This window comes from Aquila chrysaetos, chromosome 13, assembly GCF_900496995.4.
Source record: "Aquila chrysaetos chrysaetos chromosome 13, bAquChr1.4, whole genome shotgun sequence".
NCBI classification, from domain to species: domain Eukaryota; kingdom Metazoa; phylum Chordata; class Aves; order Accipitriformes; family Accipitridae; genus Aquila; species Aquila chrysaetos.
The window spans coordinates 37729028-37749349 of NC_044016.1; the positions used below are offsets into that span (position 1 = coordinate 37729028).

General features: G+C 52.8%; 1 protein-coding gene across 1 annotated transcript in view; it reads right to left on the reverse strand.

The window, feature by feature from the left end:
* Nucleotides 1-12577: 12577 nt before the first annotated feature.
* Nucleotides 12578-20322, reverse strand: part of GFRA2 (GDNF family receptor alpha 2) — a 28724-nt gene continuing 20979 nt past the window's right edge. The window contains exons 5-9 of the mRNA XM_030035944.2: nucleotides 16096-16205; nucleotides 15871-16011; nucleotides 15609-15784; nucleotides 14621-14674; nucleotides 12578-14415 (exon numbers count right to left, since the gene is read on the reverse strand). Of these exons, the coding sequence (XP_029891804.1) occupies nucleotides 14287-14415; nucleotides 14621-14674; nucleotides 15609-15784; nucleotides 15871-16011; nucleotides 16096-16205 (610 nt within the window). The 3' untranslated portion in view covers nucleotides 12578-14286. The remainder of the gene's footprint in view (nucleotides 14416-14620; nucleotides 14675-15608; nucleotides 15785-15870; nucleotides 16012-16095; nucleotides 16206-20322) is intronic.

Below are 20322 nucleotides of genomic sequence, written 5' to 3' on the forward strand. Positions count from 1 at the left end.
TCCCGGTATCGCGTGGGTCTGTAGGTGGCTGGTGCCAGCGGCATGGGGCTCAGGAGGAGCAGAGGGGGACGGGGATGGGGACGAGGCGTGCATCTCCCTCCTCTCCCCATGCAACACCGGCATCCCCACGAGCCCTGCTCACAGCTCGAGGGTGCCCTTAATGCAAGCAGCACCCAGCTGAGCCAAAGTTCTTAGGCAAGGAGCTGCTCTGAGCGCATCCATCCAGGCATGCGGCTTCCCAGGCATCTGGAAAAGAGAGCCTGGCTCTGAGCGTGTGGCTGGGAGCTGAGTGCTTGGAAAACCCCAACCCCAAGGGTGCAGAGGAGGGACGCGACCCTCCGGCTACTGAGCAGCTCTCCTGCGCTCATGTCCCATCCCTGGAGGGGACACCCCGAGACCACGGAGGCTGTCCAGCATCCCGCATCCCCGGCAGCACTGGCTGAGGAGCAGAAGACACATGCCGAGCCCCTCGTCCCGCTCTGCAACCTCCTAAACACTCTGCCAAAACCAACATCTTTATTCCTAACCCCCTGCAATCTGTGTAGGGACAAGCAAGTCAGCCTAAGCTGTGCACCGAGCACACTTTTCGCTTTATATTACCCAAAGGAATGAACTGCTATTATGAAATCATTAAATTAATAACTTGGTAATATAGGCAGATATATAAAACAATCTGTTCCTAGAACAAAAGAAATTACTACGTTCCAAACATTCATAATTTAATTTAACAGTGAATTAAAGCGGCATACATAATTTCACCCTCAAAATGTCAATAGCATTATGTAAATAGAGCCTGGTGTGCTTGTGCTGACGGCGTGTGCCGGCAGTGCACACGCGCGGGAGAAGGTGCCCATACACAGGGGAACGTCCTTTAGCACCAACCGCCAATTGACAGGAATAGATTAGCCGCTCGCCTTTTAATTAAGAATGTACTAAACATTCAAAGCACTCGGCAGGACAAAAAAAAGGAGAGGAGAAGAGAGAGGCGGCTTGGTTTGTGCTCAAGCGGAGAGGGCAAACGAGGGACCATGGGGTGGTTTGGAGCTAGGATGCTCGCAGGGATGCGGATGCAGCCAGCCGGCAAGGATGCTGCGGCTCCCGACGGCTGCAGGGATGGGGACGGTGTCGCAGCCCTGATCCGGCACGCACCCACTCGCACCAGCATCGAGGTGCAATAAAACACTGCGACTCCCAGCCTGCGTCGAGCTGGCATGGCCCTTGGTATTTTTTGGCTGTGCCAACAGGGCTCCTCAGGGGGAAACCGAAGCCCTCGGTGCCACCGAGCCCCTCAGACCCCATTTCTGCACTTTTTCTATTCCTGATCCATCTGTCCAGAGGAAAGAAAAACCTGTAACCAAACACAGTATTTAAATTAGCCTGACTCCTATCTCACTTATTTTTTTTTAATTTTCTTTCCATTTGTGCTACCTAATATTTTTCCCTTTTGTTTGAAATTAATTTGCTATAATTTATGGGAGCGTATTTTGATTGCTTTTGATTGAGTTTAACAAGCAGAAAAAAAACTCTGCTGCATTAGACATCAAAGCAAACAAATCCGTTTTCTAGCCCCGCTTGTGCATAATTAATAAATGCTGTCACTCCTCGTACAGTAAATATATCTATTATGTTACAATAAAATATGTGTTGTAGTGATTAATACACACAACCAAAATATGTTCTGGGTAAGCCCACAAAAAATCTGGGAGTAGAAGTCGCTTGTTTGCATAATATCTGGGATTCGGGGCAACTGTCAGGACGTCAGAAAACGGGAGAAGTTTTCCTTTGGAGAGGAAAGGCAAAGCAACGCACAGCTTCTGCTGTGATCTTAGCAGCTGAAATTACAGCTTTGACAGAAATTCCAGGTTATTCCTCTTAACTGCAATAACTATTAATATTTTTATTTTTTTTAAACTTTGTAAGTAGGGCAGGGCAGACTTTCAGGCTGAGTTCTGCTCTAACCACCCCCTCCTACGCTCAGCCACAGCCCCTATTAGGAGGCAGAAATCCTGGTGTGCAATCACCTTTTTCTAACAAAACCTCCTGTAACCCAGGCTGGGAGCTCATGCCGGGGAGCGGATCGCAACCCAGCTTCTCCCGGGAAGAGGCTTTGGCATGGAGGGCGAGAAGGCTCAGGGATGCTCGGGAAGCTGCTCCTCTTAATTGCCCTAGTTAGAGGAGAAGCTGCCCTAAATGCCGGTTTTGGTCCATCGCTCCTAAAAAGATTTGGGGGTTGGAGCCTTTGCCAGCAGTTAGCCGTCTTTTACCACCGGATTTTACGGGTGGAGGAAGCGGAAAATAGTAAAGATGTGGGGGAATAAATATGCTAAAACAAAGGCCACTCCTGGAAAAGAAAAAACGCTCTGGACAGTTGGTGCCACTTCTAAACACATTAAATATTTATGGACCCTTGCTCATTGCTTCAAATGAGCTGTAAATTGAATGGAGGTTATTTTCTAGGTAATTAAAAATGGAGAGAGAGATGGAGGGGACTGTTTATGGGAAGCCGTAAAACCGCAACTACCAAGAGTATTACCGCTGCATCCCCCTCTGCTGCATCCCAGGCTGTTGCATCCCGGTTGGCTGCATCGCCTTCACGCCCAGGGCTGACCAAAGGCCAACACACCCACGTTTCAAACCCCCAAATATTATCTGCCCACCGTCACCCTTCCCCATCCCACCCGTAAAGCTTGGTGAGACGAGCCGACAAACTGCTTGGGACCACTGCTGTGATTTTCCAAGTGATGCCGGAGCATCCAGAGATCAAAACGCCGGGTTCATCCCACCATAGGGTCACAGGTCTGGATCCTCTCCCGGGCGCTGGGGCGGCAGCAGCCCGTGCCACAGTGGCTGGGCACGGGCTCGCCTCCTCACAAACTCCTTCTAATTCCAGGGTTCAGTAAAAACCAGCAGCCCAGAGATCGTTTCCAATAACAGCCCCCTTCCATCCCTACACAGAGTCATTAACATCCCGCTCCGCAGCAGGGCTCTAACTCAGCCTGTTATTAATGTCAGTTCCGCTGCAAACCTATTCCTGTGCAAATTAATCCTTCAGGGAACGGAAACCTCCCGGGCCGTGGATGTCTGTGCACAAGATGCACTCCCTGCACCCCGGCCATCGCAAACGCTCCCCGGTTTGCACTCCCAGCTCAGCCCCTTTGCAGAAAGTCACCCCAAAGGGACCGGGGAGGGGGGGCCCAGGCTGCACCCACCCGCACGGCGAGGCAGAGCCCGCATGGCCGAGGAAGGGGAGCCGGGGACCACGGACCTGGCTGGCAGCTGCTGGAAGTCAGCGTGACAGCCCTGGCTTCAGGTCGTGCTGGTCGAGAGCCTGACCTTCCTCGCCGCTGAGCTCTTCTTCCTCCAGGTCACCCCTTTCCCAGCATCTCCCCACCGCCCGACCAGCCTCCACACACACCCCAGCACATCTGCTGCTGAATCTAGAGGAGCTGCAGATGACTCTGGTTTTCCTTTTTCTGCTGCTTTCTGCCCCGTTTGGCCAGCATTGCATTTTTTTCCCATCGTTTTGCTCTGATGCAAGTATACTAAGTCGCAGCCTTTCCGTCCCTCCCGAGAAACCCCAGAGCACAGCGGAAACAAAACCAAGTCCCCGGGCTGAGCAGAAGCAGCTTCTTGTCACGTCCTCCGGCTGCATCACGCCAGGGTTTGGATGTGATGCTGGGGGAGGCGGGACAGCGTCCGACCCCAGAGGCAAGGAGCAGGGGAGGGGGCTTAAGGCAGGGAAGGGATAAGGACCAGATATCCCAATCCTATGACTTCTCTCCCACCAGGGAAAGACCTGGTGGCACTAACTGATCCTTTTCAGCATCTCCCGGAGCTGCCCCGGTCGCTGCTGAGCCACCCACCGAGCCACGATGCATTTCAGTGCAAAGGCAGAGGCTGGCGGCAGCGGTCCCCGGCTTCCAGCCCCTCACGGCACACAGACCCCCTTGGAGTGCTGGGGGGACCCCAAAGCCCTGCCGAAAGCAGGGGGGACCTTTCCAGGCTTCCCATCTGCACATGCAGAGGCAGGGCTTTCCCTCTTGTGCTTTGCATTTACTTCTTTCTCTAAGTAGTTCAGCAGATGGTAAATCCCTTTAAAACAATCCAGGCAATCCCCCTGAGGTCCTGACAATACAGCCTTGCCTTCCAAGAGGTTTATTCACGGTTTTCAACCCAGTGTCTGCAGGACAGTGTGGTGGGCGAAGAGGAAGCCATGCATCTGTTTGTGTTTCAGTAGCAGGACAGTAATTTGGGAAGGCAGTGGCTTCGCTCCTACTATTGCACTGGGATTGCTTGGGATAAGTCACGGCTGTCGCGTCGTGCCAGCTCGGAGGCTGCAGATGCCCTGCTGGGGGTCGAGGACCCACGCAATGACTTTCTGCCTCTTATTAATGCGGGGAAACAGAGGGGAAGCGGTGCAATTAGAACGAAGGAATGAAAGAGGGAATGGGGGAGAAAGGAGGGAAGGAAAGGAGATTAACAAACAAACAAAAAATCCCCAAATCCATCAGAGCGGAGGCTACAAAACAAATTAAAGTTGTTATGGCAACTGGTGTGTGTGGGCAGCAACACACGTCTCCGAATGCACAGAATTAAAACAAGCGTCATGTTCAGCAGCTAATTAAATACCGCCGGCCAAGCCCGCTGCCTTGCGGTGCTGCCGGGGCCAGCGCGATGCAGCTGGGCTCTGGCTCACCCTTGGGCGTGTGTGATGGCTTCCAGACACCCGTCCTGCCGGGGCGAGCTGTGCGTTTGCTTCCTAAAAACCTCAGCCGGTGGTTGGGTTAGGTAGGGTGAGCAACTTGCACGCACCGACATCTCCCTTGGTACCCGCACGCTACCCCCGCGGTCCTCCCAGCATCACCCAGGCACTGGGAGGGTATGGGAGCCACAGCAGACCTGGGTGGGAAATGCCAGCGCTTACCACCCCCCATGCCTCCCCCTTCCCCACACGCTTGATTTTCTCCAAAACTGACCACACAAGGTCACCGAAAGGACCCCGAGGCTGCAGAGCCCAGTGGAAACAGTGAAGCCCTTGTTCCTCCCGTACCCCCTCGGGGGGATCGGCCCCCTCATCCGCACAACAGGCTGGGGGGGGATGCTCTGCAAAATGCTGCCTTTATGCGGTGAGGTCTGGGAATGGGGATTTCTGGGGCTGGAGTACCCAGCCCCATTTATCAGCACCCGAGCAAAACAGGGCTGCAACCAAGACACCTTAACCAGTTCACTGCCAGCCTGGGGGTTTTCCCTTCTCGGGAGCACTGGAAAGCGGAGCAGCCCGTGCTCCTCCAAGGAGAGGTGATGGGGAGCATGGATGATGCTTTTAGAGGCAGCCACTTTTTGCTCCGGCAAGGTCCAACAGTTTCGCAATGCACATAAGGAGGGTTTGCAATTTGTGCTGCAACCACCTGTGACTTCCCAGCTCTCTACTTAATCCTCCTTGACATCCCAGTTGCTGCTGCTTCTATAATGAATATACAGACAGGGAATTAGAAGAGCCTGCGCTCAGTTTTATTTTACCCACTGAGTCTAATTAACGTATGCAAAGATGCGGCACTGGAGCAGGCATCGAGGAATAATTCACGGGGACGTGGCCGGGCAGGAGGGAGCCCGGCTGCCGCACGTGCCTTGCCCTGGCTTTGGCCATAACAGCAAAACCTTGCAGCTACTTACTGCAGAGGCTTTAAACAGTTTTTCCAAATTTTACAGCCCTTTAAAATATACCGGCTAAACCCAATGAATTCCTTTCCTGAACGAGCATGCCAGTTGTCCCACCTAACACCCAGGGTAACAGACCGTATATCACAGCTGTCGGAGAATTATTACAAGAGCATTTCATAATTTGCTTTATATAACCCTATGTAAAGCCCAGGAGCTTCTTCTCATGTCCATGCATTTTCTCCCAAAGCCAAAGGTTAAACAAAAGAGCTTTGGCGGTTGTAATTTTTCCTGGTAGAAGGCAAGGGGTTTGTTCTTTCAACAGTCACCAGAAGGGCAGTTTTACTGGGGTTTAAATCTCCTTTTCTCCCACGGAAGCTTTGGTCTGTCCGGCAAAGTTACTGATCTTGGGAGAGAAGGAGATGAAGCATTGGAGATGTTTCCTCTTAAATCTCAAGTGGCTGGAAAGCCTTGCATCCCTCCTGCACCCATTTTTACCCCCGTTACCTGCTTTTGCAGGACTCAGAGCTGCCCAGGAGCTGACACGTGCTGCCCTCCTAGCAGGGACCCCCAGACCACCAAGACCTTGCTGGTCCTCCCGTAAACCACTCCAGTGAATGACGGCTCTTCACGGGAAGTTACTAAAACCAATTTTCTAGAAAGTGCTTTTTCCCCCCCAAGTTTGCTGGTACCTTAGATTTGTACATTCCTATTTTTGGTACAAATGGAAGCTATTTTTAAAAATGTCTCTGAAAACACTTTTACTTCTATTTTTTTTTTTCTTAACGCTCCCACCGGTTGGCATTTCCTGCAAGGAGCACAGGGGAGTTTTTCACTGCTTAAAAAGCCTGTCTGCAGAAAGCCACCTCGAACAGACCTCATGCCAGCGCTGAGCTCAATTTATGGCAGCAAGCGACAGAGCATAGGTGAGTGCCCGAGGGAGGAAAAGAAAAAAAAACCAGCAAGCCAGGATGCTGAAGGTGAAACCATTAGCGGGCACAAGCTTCCCGTCCCCTCTGCCCCTGCCCTGTCCCCACGTGTCCAGGGGCACAGAGCAATTGGCTGCTCCTTTGATGGCCGGGAGCAAAGAACTTGGAAATTTATGCACGACATTAAGCAAGATGCTTTGGTCTCCAACTAGGTTAAATTGCTTTCTATATTTAAATTGCCTGCTAGCTGGTCGGATGCGAGGCACAGCTGCGAAATGGAGACTTCCATCCAGTAAACAGAGGAGGAAATCCTAATGGATTAATCTGTTATAATTAGACGATTTGCGGCAACTTTGACACTGCTCTCGCGGGAGGGCTGGCCGGGACAGTTGGAGGAGCCGTTGCAAAGGGCGATGCATCGGGTGCTGGGTGCCGGCCCTGGGTGAAATGCAGGACCAGCCTTCCCATACTGATGCTCACAGATGCAAACTCTTCATTTAAGCTCACCCTGCTCCCCTGAAGTTGCCAACAAGCCAGCACAAACACCGCATTTCACAGTACAGCGTTTCTTGTGCTGCTATTCAGAGCAAACCCTGCTTTGCCAGGGCAGCGTTGCCTGCGGGCAATAGCCATGACGTTTGCACCCTGGCTCTGCCAGGTTTACTAAGAAACAGAGAGCACTATTTTTCCACCCCCTACCAAGATGCAATGCACAGGAGTGTAAGTGCCAAGCTGTACCCTGTAACTCTAGAGCAAGAATTAAATACAATTTGTTCCCTGGCTCCTTTATCTAAGGAAGGGGAGGCTCTCTCTGGGAAAGCTTTAGTGGTTTTCTTCAATTATTGTTTTATGCAACATCAAAAAAAATAGTGTTTTCAGCACTTTCTCATATCAAGGAAGTAATTGAGTCAAAATGAAGAAGAAATTATCTATGAAGTTAATTATCTAGCAGACATGTTTTACACTCAGTCATTTTTCACTACTACGCAGTAACTGAAAGCACAGGCATTTTTCTTTCCTGTAATTAATATACTTGCAATATGTTGGAGAAAGTACCAGGGGTTAGTTTTTGGTTGGAGGAGCATGCGTTGGAGGTGAGTTATTAACTACCCGGGTGGAGAGGGGACAGGAACGCCAGGAAAGCAGAGGGAGCCCAGCTGGGCTGTTTTCAAGCCTGGCTTGGACAACTCCCACACCCGGACAGAGGGATGAGATCGTCCCAAACCTGGGCTTGGTTTGGGAACTGCCTGCCAGCAAACGGAGCGAGTCCACGCAAGGGGCCAGCACCGGGACCTCTGCTCCAACCGGGAGCTTCCCTGTGCCAGGAAAAAGGAATCCCAGAGCTCTTGCCAGCCTGATGCAGACCAGCGCTTAAAATTTGCACAAGCCGAAGCAGCGGTTTGCTTGCTGGCAGCCTCTATGCACATGGTAACTGGTCTGTGCTTCCAGCAAGCAGAAGTGGCCGCTGCCATCAGTCCAGAGTTTCCAAGCATTTTCCCTGAGGCAGGACACGAGCAGCCTCCTTGACGCCTTCCCTCCCCGTGGCCGGTTTCCACAGAGGAGATTTTTTCCGGCACTGACGAAAGGACCCTTTCAGCCCCATCCCATGCAGGAGATGCCCAAGCACGGGCACGACCCTCACCTCCCAGCCCCGAGCCCACCAGCGCAGGGCAGCCCAGGCAGGGCACCAAGCCGCTGCTGCCCTGATGCGGCGAGCGAAGCAGAACAAGCACGCAACTCCACCCGGAGCAGAACATACGTTCAAGTCCCCTTTCTCCAGCTTCACCCACCCCTTGACAGCAAAAGCAGAAGAGAATCCCCATGGCAGAGCCTTGCCACGTCCCACACTCTGTGCCAGGCACGGAGACCCTCAGTAAATACAGAGTGCATCTGTTCAAAGCAGGAAAGCAAACGCAAGCAAGGATGCTAGCAAGCTTTGAAGGGGAAAGGGGACCACATCGCTCTTCCAAAGCTCTTTTGCTCTTGCAAAGCTGCAGCCAGCAGCCCAAGGGAAGGGAGCACTCCCCTCTTTTTGGCTCCAGCGAGGCTGTCTGGGTACCAGCACGTCAAAGGGGCTGGGATGGTGCCTTGCTGTGGGAGCACGTGGCTATGCGTGAGTGAAATCTGCTTTAAAATAACAATCACGTTCCACTTCCATAAGGTCTCACAGCAGAGGCATGACACGTCCCTCCATCCACCGCTGGCTCGGAGCCACCAGCTCTACTCCTGCTCTCTGCCCTGCGGCAGGCAGCCTGAGCGGCTGTCGCTGTGCTGGGGTCTTGCTGGGGATTTTGTTTCTGATCATAACGCATGTTTGGAAATCATCTCTGTGCACAGAGGTTGCTGCATCCCTCGAGCAGCTCCCTGGTCTCCAGAGGAGCTCGTGCTGCACCTGCATGACAGCAGGGTGATGCTCCAGGGACCTACCTGGGTGCCTACCTGCACCTCTTCACGTTGGAGCTGGGAGTTTCCTCACCATCCCTGCTGACATCCCTTTCCCAAAGAAGATTCAAAACAGAAGAAAAGCTTTGAGCAAGCCGGGAAGATTGCCTACCTCCAGGGAGACAGCATGGTGACCCCTGGCAGCAACACACAACTGGTACCTCCCCCTACATTTCTCCTTGATTTAATTCATTGTTCATTTACTGCGGTAATTATATTAGGAAAGTGTAACGCAGGACACAGGAGTCCCTCAGAGGTTGCTAATTGTTGCTGGAACGAGGCCATTCGGGCGGCAATTGAGAGAAAGGCGGCCGATCCTACAGCCTGGTTCCCCACAAGCAAATGCTGCAGCTGAGACCACTTGGGGCAAAGCCCCACGCCACTGCTGCAGCCCTGGGCTCATTAGCCACCTCCTTAATTGCCTGGCGAGATTCAGGGGATGTCCCCCACACACAGGGGATGTTTTTTTGCATAGGGGACCTGATAGAGCTCACTCATGCTGATAAGAAAATCACATGTTCATGTGTATATGTAAAGCAGGACCACTCCATGTTTTCAAGTCAGCCCTGTGAGTTTTGGGGATTTCTTGGTCACCCCCTGAGCCCCTCCTCTCCTCGGGGACGGTGGCTGCAGCTGGCCTGGGCAAGTCCAAACTCCCTTTTGCCTCCCTGACGTCCCCGGCCCCGGCAGCGCTGGGACACGGCTCGTGGGGCAGAGGCCCCCTGTGCCACCCCCCAAAGCACCTCTCCAGCCGCTCGCCCGGATTGAAGCTGAGAGTCCTGGTTTTCCTGCTGTGTGGCATCCCGCTCCCCCAAATCCTTTAAATCTCACGGCATCATCCGAGGCCCCAAGACCTGTGAGAGTCTCCAGAGCTTCACTTACAATATTAAAGATAAGAAAATAAATCAATTCTGCTTTCCTCTCCTTGTTAGAGACCTCACCAAGCCTCCTGCCAGCTTCCTCCTCTGGTGAGGTTATCCCAGATAATGGTGATGGGTGATTTGAGGAGAAGTTTGGTGCCTCACGAATTGTTCATATTTAACAAAAGGGACCAGTTTCCTACATCCTTCTCTTTCTTTTTCTCTCCCTGCTGGAACAGCATCAAGTGAACTTCTGGGCTTGAGGATCAAGAGGTTTCTAAACTCACGTGTCCCAGCTCCATGCACATCCCCATCCATGACCTGCAGCTCCGCTCATCGCCACGTGGTCGGCAAGAAGTTATTTTTATGCCTTTAGAATTAAACGCAACACAATGGGGGGAAAAAAAAGTATTTCTTGTGAAGTGAAGCAGCTCGGGAAAGTTAATGAGGCAAAAGTATCTGCTTGCGGGAAACCTGGAGGTGTCAGGAGTGCCCCAAGGTGATAACTTATTTAACAGAGGATTATGAAGAGGGAGGAGGAAGGCAACACCTGCCCGACCATGGTGGTCTGGGTGCTTATTAAAGCCTAAAGGAGAACATCAAATTAATTGTAGAGGGCAAAGGTGCCATCCCATCTATTTTCAATCATGTTGGAAGAGTCTTTCCGTGCTGCTGCAGCTGCCCTTGTCGTGAGAGACAGGCCAAAATCCAACGGGTTGTACCACGGGTGACCAAACCCCAAACCAGCGCACCAGAAAACTTGCTCTTAGAGAAATAAACCCTTAATGCCTTTTCTTTTGCCTTCTGTAAGCGGGTCAGAGCGAAGGGAGAGCCGTGGAAAGAGGATGGGCATGGGTGAGGGGTAGGGAAGGGGTTAGTGCACACCGGCTGCTCATCGGATGCGTGGCTTAGGGTATCCCCCAGGATTTGGGAAGCCGTGGCAGGCAGCTCCTTGGAACATCTTGCTTGAGTATCTGGGTTAGCAGAGGAAAAAGAGAAGGAAAATCCCCTGTTTGCAGGCAGGCCTGGTCCCATGCACTTTACAGCCCTGGGGTAGGTGCAAGTCCTGGAGCCGCTGGACCCTACACTCAGCTGGGACATCTGGAAGCCACCAGTTCCATAAAGTTTCTCAGGGCTGTGCCCACAGATGGATTTTGCAGGCTGGTTTCTGTTCCTCTGGTCACGCTGAAGCTGCAAGTAGCCAAAAACCACCAGAGCATCTCTCCTGCCCGCACGCCCGTGTCCGGCACACGGGACCCATCCCTACTGCAACGATTTGCATGGATGAGGGTTGCGGTGGTTTGGAGCAGGACTGTCCGTGCTGCTGTTCGCAATGCAGCCCCAGGAGAGTCTGCACAAGGTCTCCAGACATCCCTCTGGCATATGGGGGTCTCTCCAAATCCAGACGAGATGAGCCTTGGCTTCCGCTGGGACGGGTTGGAGACCCCCGGACCCTCAAGACTCCCTTTGTGCTGCTCCTCGAAAAGGACTGTTCCCAAAACAACACATGCAAATGAAATCCTCGTATACATCACGTAGCTTCTGCCAGCAGGAAAGGCAGCGATTTAGCACGCTGCATTAGCTCTGCCGCATCCTCCAGAACAATTTCCCACAGCCTCCTTCCACCGCTTCACAAGGAGATAGCGTCTCGTCCCCTTGCCCTCCTTCCAGGAAAAGCTTTGTGTTTGGAGAGAAAGACTTAGCAAGGCTTTGGGAGGATAACTTGCCAGGATTTTGCATCTCAGACTCGGCGTCCCCAGCCCCAGGATCAGCACTTCCACCTTAAAGAGCTTTGCTTTCAGCAGCTCGAGGTACGAGGCACCTGGATGAAGGCAGCTTGCTTATCAGCACGGCTAATGCCTTCATCCTGAACATATGAATATTCAGCAGCTCCAGCACAATCTCTGTGCCTAGGTTCCAGCCGGGGGGGAAGGTACAGCTGGGATCCGGGGTGCTCCACGCACGGCAGCTCCCCATCCCTCCTGCAGCAGGCAGCTCCGGGCACTGCCCTGATTCTCGCCCCGCCAGCATGGCCGTGGGTGCTCGAGGAGGGCACGGCACTGCCAAAACACCCGCGAGAGCAAAGGGGCAACCCTTAACTTGGGCTCATTCGAAGCTTTATGCTTTCTGTTGATGCCTCGTTAGCTGGAAGACGTGAGGAGCTCCAGGGAGCGGGCTGGACATCTCCTGTGGATGGGGTGCAGGTACCCGGTGGGCATCAGCTACTGGATGGAGACATTTTTCCCTGACCTTTCCCAGCAAAGGAGTTCATATTCCTTTCAGGAAAGCCTTGAGTGTTTCTAGCCTTCTCAGGGAAGAAGGAAACCAAACCATGACCAATAAGAGCGATTTGCACTGTATTTCACAGCCCCTTTCCTAAAGAAACACGGTGCCGTTGCTCAGGGGGTCCATGAGCCTTTGCCAAATCTTCGAACCCATGGCTGAAGCAGAAGGATGGCTGGGAGCACCCAGGTCAGGGCAGCCGGGATTTTGGCTCACCCCACATGAGGGACCCCAAAGTTGGCTGGAGGGCCCCCTGAATGCCACCCTCCAGGCCTGGGTGCTTTTTTTTCAGTGCCAAACTGCTCAGCACATCTGGTTCTCTAGTTCGGAGCTGTCATTTTCCTGGCTGTTAGAGGAGAGAATATGGTAAAGAGCAGCCTGGGTTTGCAACGCGACTCCTGCGAGAGACGTGACATGTTTATTTTCCCCGCGCCAACTTCCACATCAAACGTGTTTTCTTTTTCCATGCTGCAAAAGGGAATATTCATCCCTCCCTCCCCTATCTACCAGTGCCCAACTCCCTGCAAACAGCCCAGCTGGTCCTTCAGCTCAGATTTTGGCATCCCCAGGTCCCCAGGATGCCCCTGACGTCCTGTTTTCCACAGGCAGAGCTGGATGGGGGTTGATGTTTCTGCTCCCTGGCACGAGCAGTAAAGTGGGGAAAAAAAAAAAAAAAAAATTTGAGAAACTTGATGTTTTGTGTGACCCAAATCTCGGTGTTTCATTTCGGTTTTAAGCACTGTCAGGTTGCTTGGGAAAAAAAAAAAAAAAGACATTAAGGAAAGGGGATGGTATTTTCAAAAACAAACCCTGCCACACGGGAAGGTGTCAGCTCCTTTGAAATGTTTGCTTGTTTGCTTGTCTCCTGGAGCAAAACAGTCAGGGAATTGTTCGCAGCATTGCAAGATATTTAGACTGACCCAAATCCCTGCGTTTCTGCAGCTGAAGGGCCCCCGTTCCCCCCCGGGCTCGGGCTGCTTGGCCAGACACAAACCCGGGCACAGGTGGATGCTCAGTGGAGCTCGGCTTTCGGTGCTGCTTCGTTCCTTGGTTGGTTGTTCTTGGTTTATTTTTTTTTTCCATTATAGACATTATTAAAAAAAATAAACTTTACAATAATACATTTTTAAGTTGTTGTTGCCATTTGAGCATTTTTTTTAAAAATAAAGGAAAAAAGGAAATTAAAAAAGCCACACTGTAGATGTATATGGTTATGTATATACATACATATATGTAGGTATAGGTGGACGGTATATACATACACTATATATGTATATATAAAAGAAAAAAACCAGAGAGGAACATACAGAGGTTTCCGACCACCGATGGGTCGGATCCCATCCCAACCCAAATTCGACTGGACAAAGATTAAAAAAAAAAAAAAAAAGGAAAAAACTCCCCCTCGAAGTGACAGATTGAAAACATCAGGACAACCTCACAACGTTTGAACAGTAGTTTCTTTTCTCTTCCATTTTAAAACTCTCGCCAACCACGGGAAAGAAAAAAAAAAAACAAAAACCCCAATAACAATGTCAAAAGCTCGAGCGAGTCCCTTCGGAGGATGCAGAAGAGCCTCCCGACGGCATGTCCAATCCTCCAGGATGCTCTGATGCGGAAACCTTGCTGTCCCCACGACCACCCCAGTGCACCCGGGCTGATGGGTCCTGCAAATAACCTTTGCCAAAGCTCTGCTCGATGCTTATTTTCCCTCCCCAGCGCCGCTCACCGCTCTGGATCGCCTGTTGCAGGGCTCATGGCGGGGTTTCGCCACGAGCCGTGGGCTCCTGCTTTAGAAAAGAAACCCAACGCACCATAAAATACCAAAAAAAAAAAAAAAAAAAAAGAAAAAAAAAGGGGAAAAAATGAAAATAGGAAGAAAACCACCAAAGTTTCCCAGCGTGGTGAGGGTCCTCCTGCCGCCCAGCGCGCCGGGGCTCGGCATCCCCGGCGTTTGTGAGCGTTTCAGTCTCCAGCACGAAGCGATCCTTCCCTTCCCCGTCGCCGCAGCAGGAACCGAGGCGAGAGCGAGCGTGCCGGCGGGCGCTGCCGGTGCGCGCTTTGCGCGCGCTTGTGCAAGCGTCCCCGTCCCGCCGGCCGCTGCCTTCCTCGCCCCTCTATAACGCCAGCATCAGCAGGAGGATGGGCACAAGGGGCAGGATCCGGCCCGCCCGGTGTCGGCTGCCGCCTGCCTTCTGGTCCACGAACGTCTTCTGGTCTGGCATGATGTCCGTGGTCAGCTGGGTCTGCGGGCGAGGGGAGAGCAGGGTTTCATCAGAGCCCTTTTGGGGGAAAAGCATCCCATCTTGGAAAACACCTATTTTTGCCCTCCGGTCAGCCAAGCCAGAGGTCCCCGGCACAGCGCTTGCCTGGCACATCTTTCCTGAGCCATTTGCTCATCCCCGGCCCCTGGGATCCCCATCCCTCTGCTCCCCCCTGCCCCAAACGCACCTCTGAGTAGCACAGGCTCTGCTCTTTGGACTTGTTTAGCTTCGATCCGTGCTCCTGGAGGGGAGAAAGTAGAAAGGTTTAGGGTGGGTATGTGCACCCAGAGCTGCTCCTGCCCGGGGTCGCACCCCAAGGTTTTGAGGTCCCCAAATTCGCCTGGATGCTGCAGAGCCGCCCTGCAAGGGCACGGGGCGACACCTGCAGCCTTGTGTACGGGGCATTGGAAATTGTGGCTCAGAGCGCACGGCTGGTGTTGAAGCCTGAAGAGCTTTATGAAAAGCAAGAAGAAAGGAAAGGGGCTCGTCCCTTCTCCCCGGGGCAGCTCAGGGTCTTTGCTGGGCTCCTGTCTGAAGCAGGAGAGAGCACAGACAACAGAAGGCTGCAAGCACTCATGCAGATTCATCCCAGCCCCAGGTTTGCTCCCTCCGTGTTCCCTGCTGCAAATATTCCTGCCGAGGACCCTGCCTACACCCCTGTGACACCCACCGGCCACAGTCCCCATCTCGCTCCTCTCCCGGCAGCACCTTCCCACCCGAGGAGCAAAGCATGAAGCCACAAGCCCAGCGCAATGCAAGAAAATATGTATTTTTCAGGTTTCCCAAACCCACAGGGAATTCAAGCTGTTTTCACCCCGAATGAGCTGGGGGCAGGAGAAGTTGGGCTCAGGGCAGCCATGTCAGCTCACCTTGCCTCGGGCACAGCACCGTGCCAGGCAGGGAATGATGCCCCAAGTGAGGGAAGAAGATGGGCAGGGCACAGATCCCTCCCTTCCCCATGGCAGACCCCCCAGGCAGTGCCCAGACCCCAATTACCAGGGATGGCCAGATCCTGCTCGGCACCCGGGTACCAACACTGCATCCAGACCGTTCTGGATGGTCCCAGCAGGACTTTTTGCTGCCCATGGGCTGCAGCCTCTCTCCAGGCTGACAAACCCACCGAGGGTCCAGACCAGTGCCCCCAGTTTGCAGCACCGACCGGGCTTAGGTCCTACCTGGACAGAGGTGCAGGTGGTGATGATGCTCGTGTCATACATGGTGTTGCTGTCATTGATGTCATCTGGCAAGGCAGGGCTCTTCTCCGTCTTCGGTGGCAGGGTGACGGGGGGCGAGGGGTTCTTGGGGGAGAGGTTCACGTCGGTGCCGTTGCCGAAGGCTTGGATGGCGTTTCCTGGGGGGGGCAGGAGATGTTTAGGGGGGGGCTGCACCCCGGTGGTGATGGGGCAGGCTGAGGAGGGGGACAGGGAAGCGCCTTACGGAGACAGGGGTTTTCCGTGAAGTCTCGGAGGAACTTCTCACACTCCTCCTCCATGTTGCCGCTGCCTTTGCAGGAGCACCAGGGCGAGATGGTGATGCTGGTGGTGCTGGCGTCGACGTAGTTGGGCGTCATGTCGAAGCCTGCTCCCGGGCGAGGAGAAGGAAGGGGGATGAGGGGGCTGCGGTAGGAAAGACCCTTCCCCAGCCCGACCCGCCGGCACTCACCGATGAGCCCTGCGTAGGAGCCCAGGCACGCCTGGTAGTTGTCCCCGGGGCAACTGGTCAGGGACTGGAAGGAGGCTTGGCAGTTGGTGTGGAAATCGGCCAGCCGGGACCTGGGTGCAAAAAGCAAGAGGGAGAGGGATGGGATTTCACCGCCGCTCCTGGCACGGAGCAACTCAGGAGCAAGAAGCAACATTTTTTAAAAAATAGAGGTGAGAAAAGAGGATAAATGGGATAGAGAGAGGAGATCTAAATGAGATCTAGACTCAGGAGGTGCAACTTCTTGTCTCGCCTCCAGTCGCCCCAGCCTGCCGGAGGGTCACAGGCAAGGGAGGGGTGCCTGCCTGCGGGTGGGTACCCCACTGGGGACGAGCCCCCGAGCGTGGGACCCTCCTTCCTCCATCCGTTACTGGTGCCCACCTCCCCAGCTCTTTCCAAGCGCTGCCCGACTGGCAGAGCACACCGTAAACTTCACAGCCTCATTTGGCCGCACTGCTCCCGGCATCATTACACGACTGTAAAATTTCACTGCTTGTTTTTATCTTCCCCCTGAAATGTTAAAGCTTAGAGTGCAATTAAAATGCCTGAGGTTGGGGTTTACATTTTCCTTTCTTCTTTTGCAGCTGAGAAGGGAAAAAACAAGAGGAAGCCTCGCAGAGACCCCGGGGGCTGAGTTGCTCGTGCCCTGCCTGCCCTCCTGCCAGACTCGGCTCTGCGGGCAGAGCGAAGGCAGAAAGAACAGAGATGGGGAGAACCAGCAGGACCAGGAGGAATAAAGAAGGGACAAGAGGAGCAGAGGAGCTGATTTCTGCTCCTAACCCGATTACTGGCTTGGTTACCCCTTCTCATCTTCTCTCACTGCTCGGCATAACGCACAGAAAAAGCGCAAGGAGCGATGGAAGCACAGTTATTTCCACGTGTATCGGTAATCTGGCTCTGCTGACACCAACTCACGCTTTCCATGCGATGCTCTGGGGATTTTTCTTGGGATGAATCGAATCACCGAGGTGGAAGGTTAAAGAAATGGGAAGGATGTAGAAGAGGATGGGCAGATGGACCAGGTGGACAGACGGATGGGCTGCAGTTTTCCAAATTGACTCAGTCATTAAATGAATAGACTCGAGGCTGAATTGTGGCCCACGCTGGATCTCAATCACAGGGAGGAATCGCTGTGAAGCAGCCAAGTTGCTGACACTGTAGATGAGACCTTGCATTTCACAACAGAAAATCTCCTCAGCTCTTTTTTTCCGCACTTCATATAGAAAGAAGAGGGCATACATTATTTTCTTCAGCTTCCTTTTCCTTCCTTCTTAATTAAATGTCATCTTTGTCCAACCGGTGATTGAATCATCCAACAGTACCTGCCTAAAGCCATAAGAACTGATGAAAATAAAGGGTAGAAATTGTGTTATTTTTTTTTAAATAGGAATGATTTGTTTTCAGGAGGTTTTTAATCAAATTAAATGGAGGAACAAATGAAGCAGTGATTGAATGAAGTAGAAGGGATCTGCAGCCATACCTTACATCCACCCAGCACTTTTCATCGCATCAGATCTCAAGCGCACCAAGGGAGCGGGGGGCAGGTACCACCAAAACGCAGCCAGCGCCGGGGAGGAGCAGAGATGTTGCTGCCGAGCCTGCAGCCAGAAGACCACTGCAGTTTCATGGGCTACGTACTGGGGAAAGGACGTAAGAGGAAATAAAGCACAGCTGCTCAGGGCTGGACCAGAGCACTGGATGCTCCATGTGGGAATGCAGTGGTTTCCTGGAGACTTTTGCTGTTTCCAGCCATCCGTGACTGGGGCTTTTTCCAGGTCACGGCATTTCACAGCCACCGACGCAATCATCTTCTGTGGGGCAGCTGAGCATCTTCTGGGGACTCCCTGGTCCTTTGGGGACCCCAGCATCACCCCGCAGCGAGCTCCCCCGCCGAGCCGGGGGGTTGGCGAGAGCCACCCATGCACTTTGTACCTTCTTTTTGCTCTTCCTGCGGCTGGGCGTGCAGGTCGCACTCAGTTTTTGCTTGCCGACGAGCTGCTGGAGGCATGAACTGGATTATTTTCCCACTTACACCAGCTGCCTGACCCACTTACAGCCTCCCAACAGGCTGCAAATTTCCAGGGCAAGGTCAGCCTCTTCATCTGGGTTATTCAAGCACTCCTGACGAGAAGACAGGACTCCTGGGCAGGGCTGCGCTCTTCTACACATTGGATGCTAATAAATAGCAATAATGCAACTGGCATCGCCTCAGGGAGAGATGCAACTGGGAGGTGTGAGGGGCGGCCGCTCCATGACATGGGGAAGGAGGATGGGCTTGGGCTAAAGCACTGATTTCAGGAAAAAAGGGGATTCTGCAGCTCTCCTGTGGCATGTCTGAGACAAGAAGCCAACTTTCTCCCTCTCCTTCTTCCTGGAAACAAACCTCACCCATCCCAGGAGCACATTATTTTCACCAGACCCACATTTATTTTCCTCCCTAGTGATTTAGCACATGGGGAAAGAAAAACTCCCTACGACAGCGGTGCAGAGAGGGGGGCCAGGGGCTCCCATCCTGCACCCATTCCTGGGGCTGTTGCTCAGCTTTCAGCACACTGTCTCCCTTGCTGGAGCTGTGCATGAAGCCCAGCACGGGCAGAAAAGCTTTGCCAGGGAATATCTGCAGTGCTCAGCCCTCCTTGCAGCCAAAACCAGGCTTGGGTCAAGGGGTTTTGCTCCCCACTTGCAAAGTGGGAGCAGAAGGAAGAGCCCAGGGTGTTGCAGAGCAGAAAAGCTCCAACTCTGCTCCTTTCACACAATCCCCATGGCAGGGAGGTATTTGGACTCCCTCCTCTTCTCCTCCGCGGGAGATAAATAAAGTTTCCGACAGCATTTCCCCTCTCCCCAAATTAGAGGCGAAGGCACGTCAATTCTCTTAAAGAACTGTGGCAAGTTCATCACCGAGCGCCACGGAAATTTGTCACGCTGCTCCCCGGGGCCCTGCTCCTGGCTTGTAGCATCCTCGAAGGCAAATGTTATTCTTTTCATAATACATGACAAGCCAGCTGGTAACCTTTCCAGAATATCCAAGCCAGATGTCACTCTTTCCGCTGTATACAATGAGTTTGCAGTCGCTGGATGAGACTCTAACTGCCAGGAATAAACCTTACTGGAGCTGGCCCATAGCTTCTCAGATTTCTGCTTTTAAGTGCCCGGGCAAAAAAAAGGAGAGGGAGCCAAGTCCATCTTAGCAGAAACAGGAGGAATTGGTGCCAAATTGCTGGCTGGCAGCTCGAGGCAGCAGGTGGGTCTGGCCGGTCTCTGCCTGCAAAGGCCAGACCTGGGCTGGGAAGAGCTGGGCTGGCAGCTGGGTCAGGGACGGGGAAGGAGGATGGTGGCACGGGGAGCTGCAGAGCGCAGCCTCAGCCAGCATGTTATTTTCCTGAAAGGCCTCCAAGTCGAAAAAATAAGGAGTGAAAAAGGGATTAACAAAAATTAATTATGTATATACACACATATATCATATCCCAAACCTGCTCCAAGTGCTGGATTTCAAAGTTAGGGGGTTACAAGCTGTTTCTCTTTGATGCATCTAGAAAATACATTCGATTTCTGGCTGAAAAGAGCAGGACAATGCCAAGGGGAGGCAGGTCCAGTGTTCCAGGGGCTTTAATACTTCTCTTCCTCCCTGCCCACCTCCAGACACCTCCCAAGGGCCTGGGACCCTGCAGTGCACCCACACATATATCCCTGGTGCATATATCCCCCTTTTAGGGGACTTTGTGCATTGCTGCAGGGACCATCCCATCAGCTCCTGGCTGCTAACTCATCTCCTAGCCTTGTTATCGTGCAGGAATTCAGAAGCAGCTTGCCAGCGCCAGCAAGACACCCTCGCTCTGACATTAAAAGTTACCTACACAGCAGAGGATTTTTGATTGTTTTTTTTTCCGCTTGTTGGTGCATTGCAATTTTTTAAAGCAGAAAAATCCCCAGAGCAGATGCAAGGTAGCCTAATTGGGTGCTAATTGTTCCCATCACCGCATGCGTATGAGAAGTCCAAGCCCGGCGCTGGTAATAACTCACCACCCATCAAAGCGAACAGTATCAGGCTCTTGAATATTTCATGCAGAAAATGTCCGAGATGCGGAGATTACTCAAGACGTGTTTTTCACAGGCAATTTACAGGGACCAAGGAAAAATGGCTTTAATAGACACGAGCATTGAGAGGCGGCTTGGAAACGCGCCTCTCCCCCC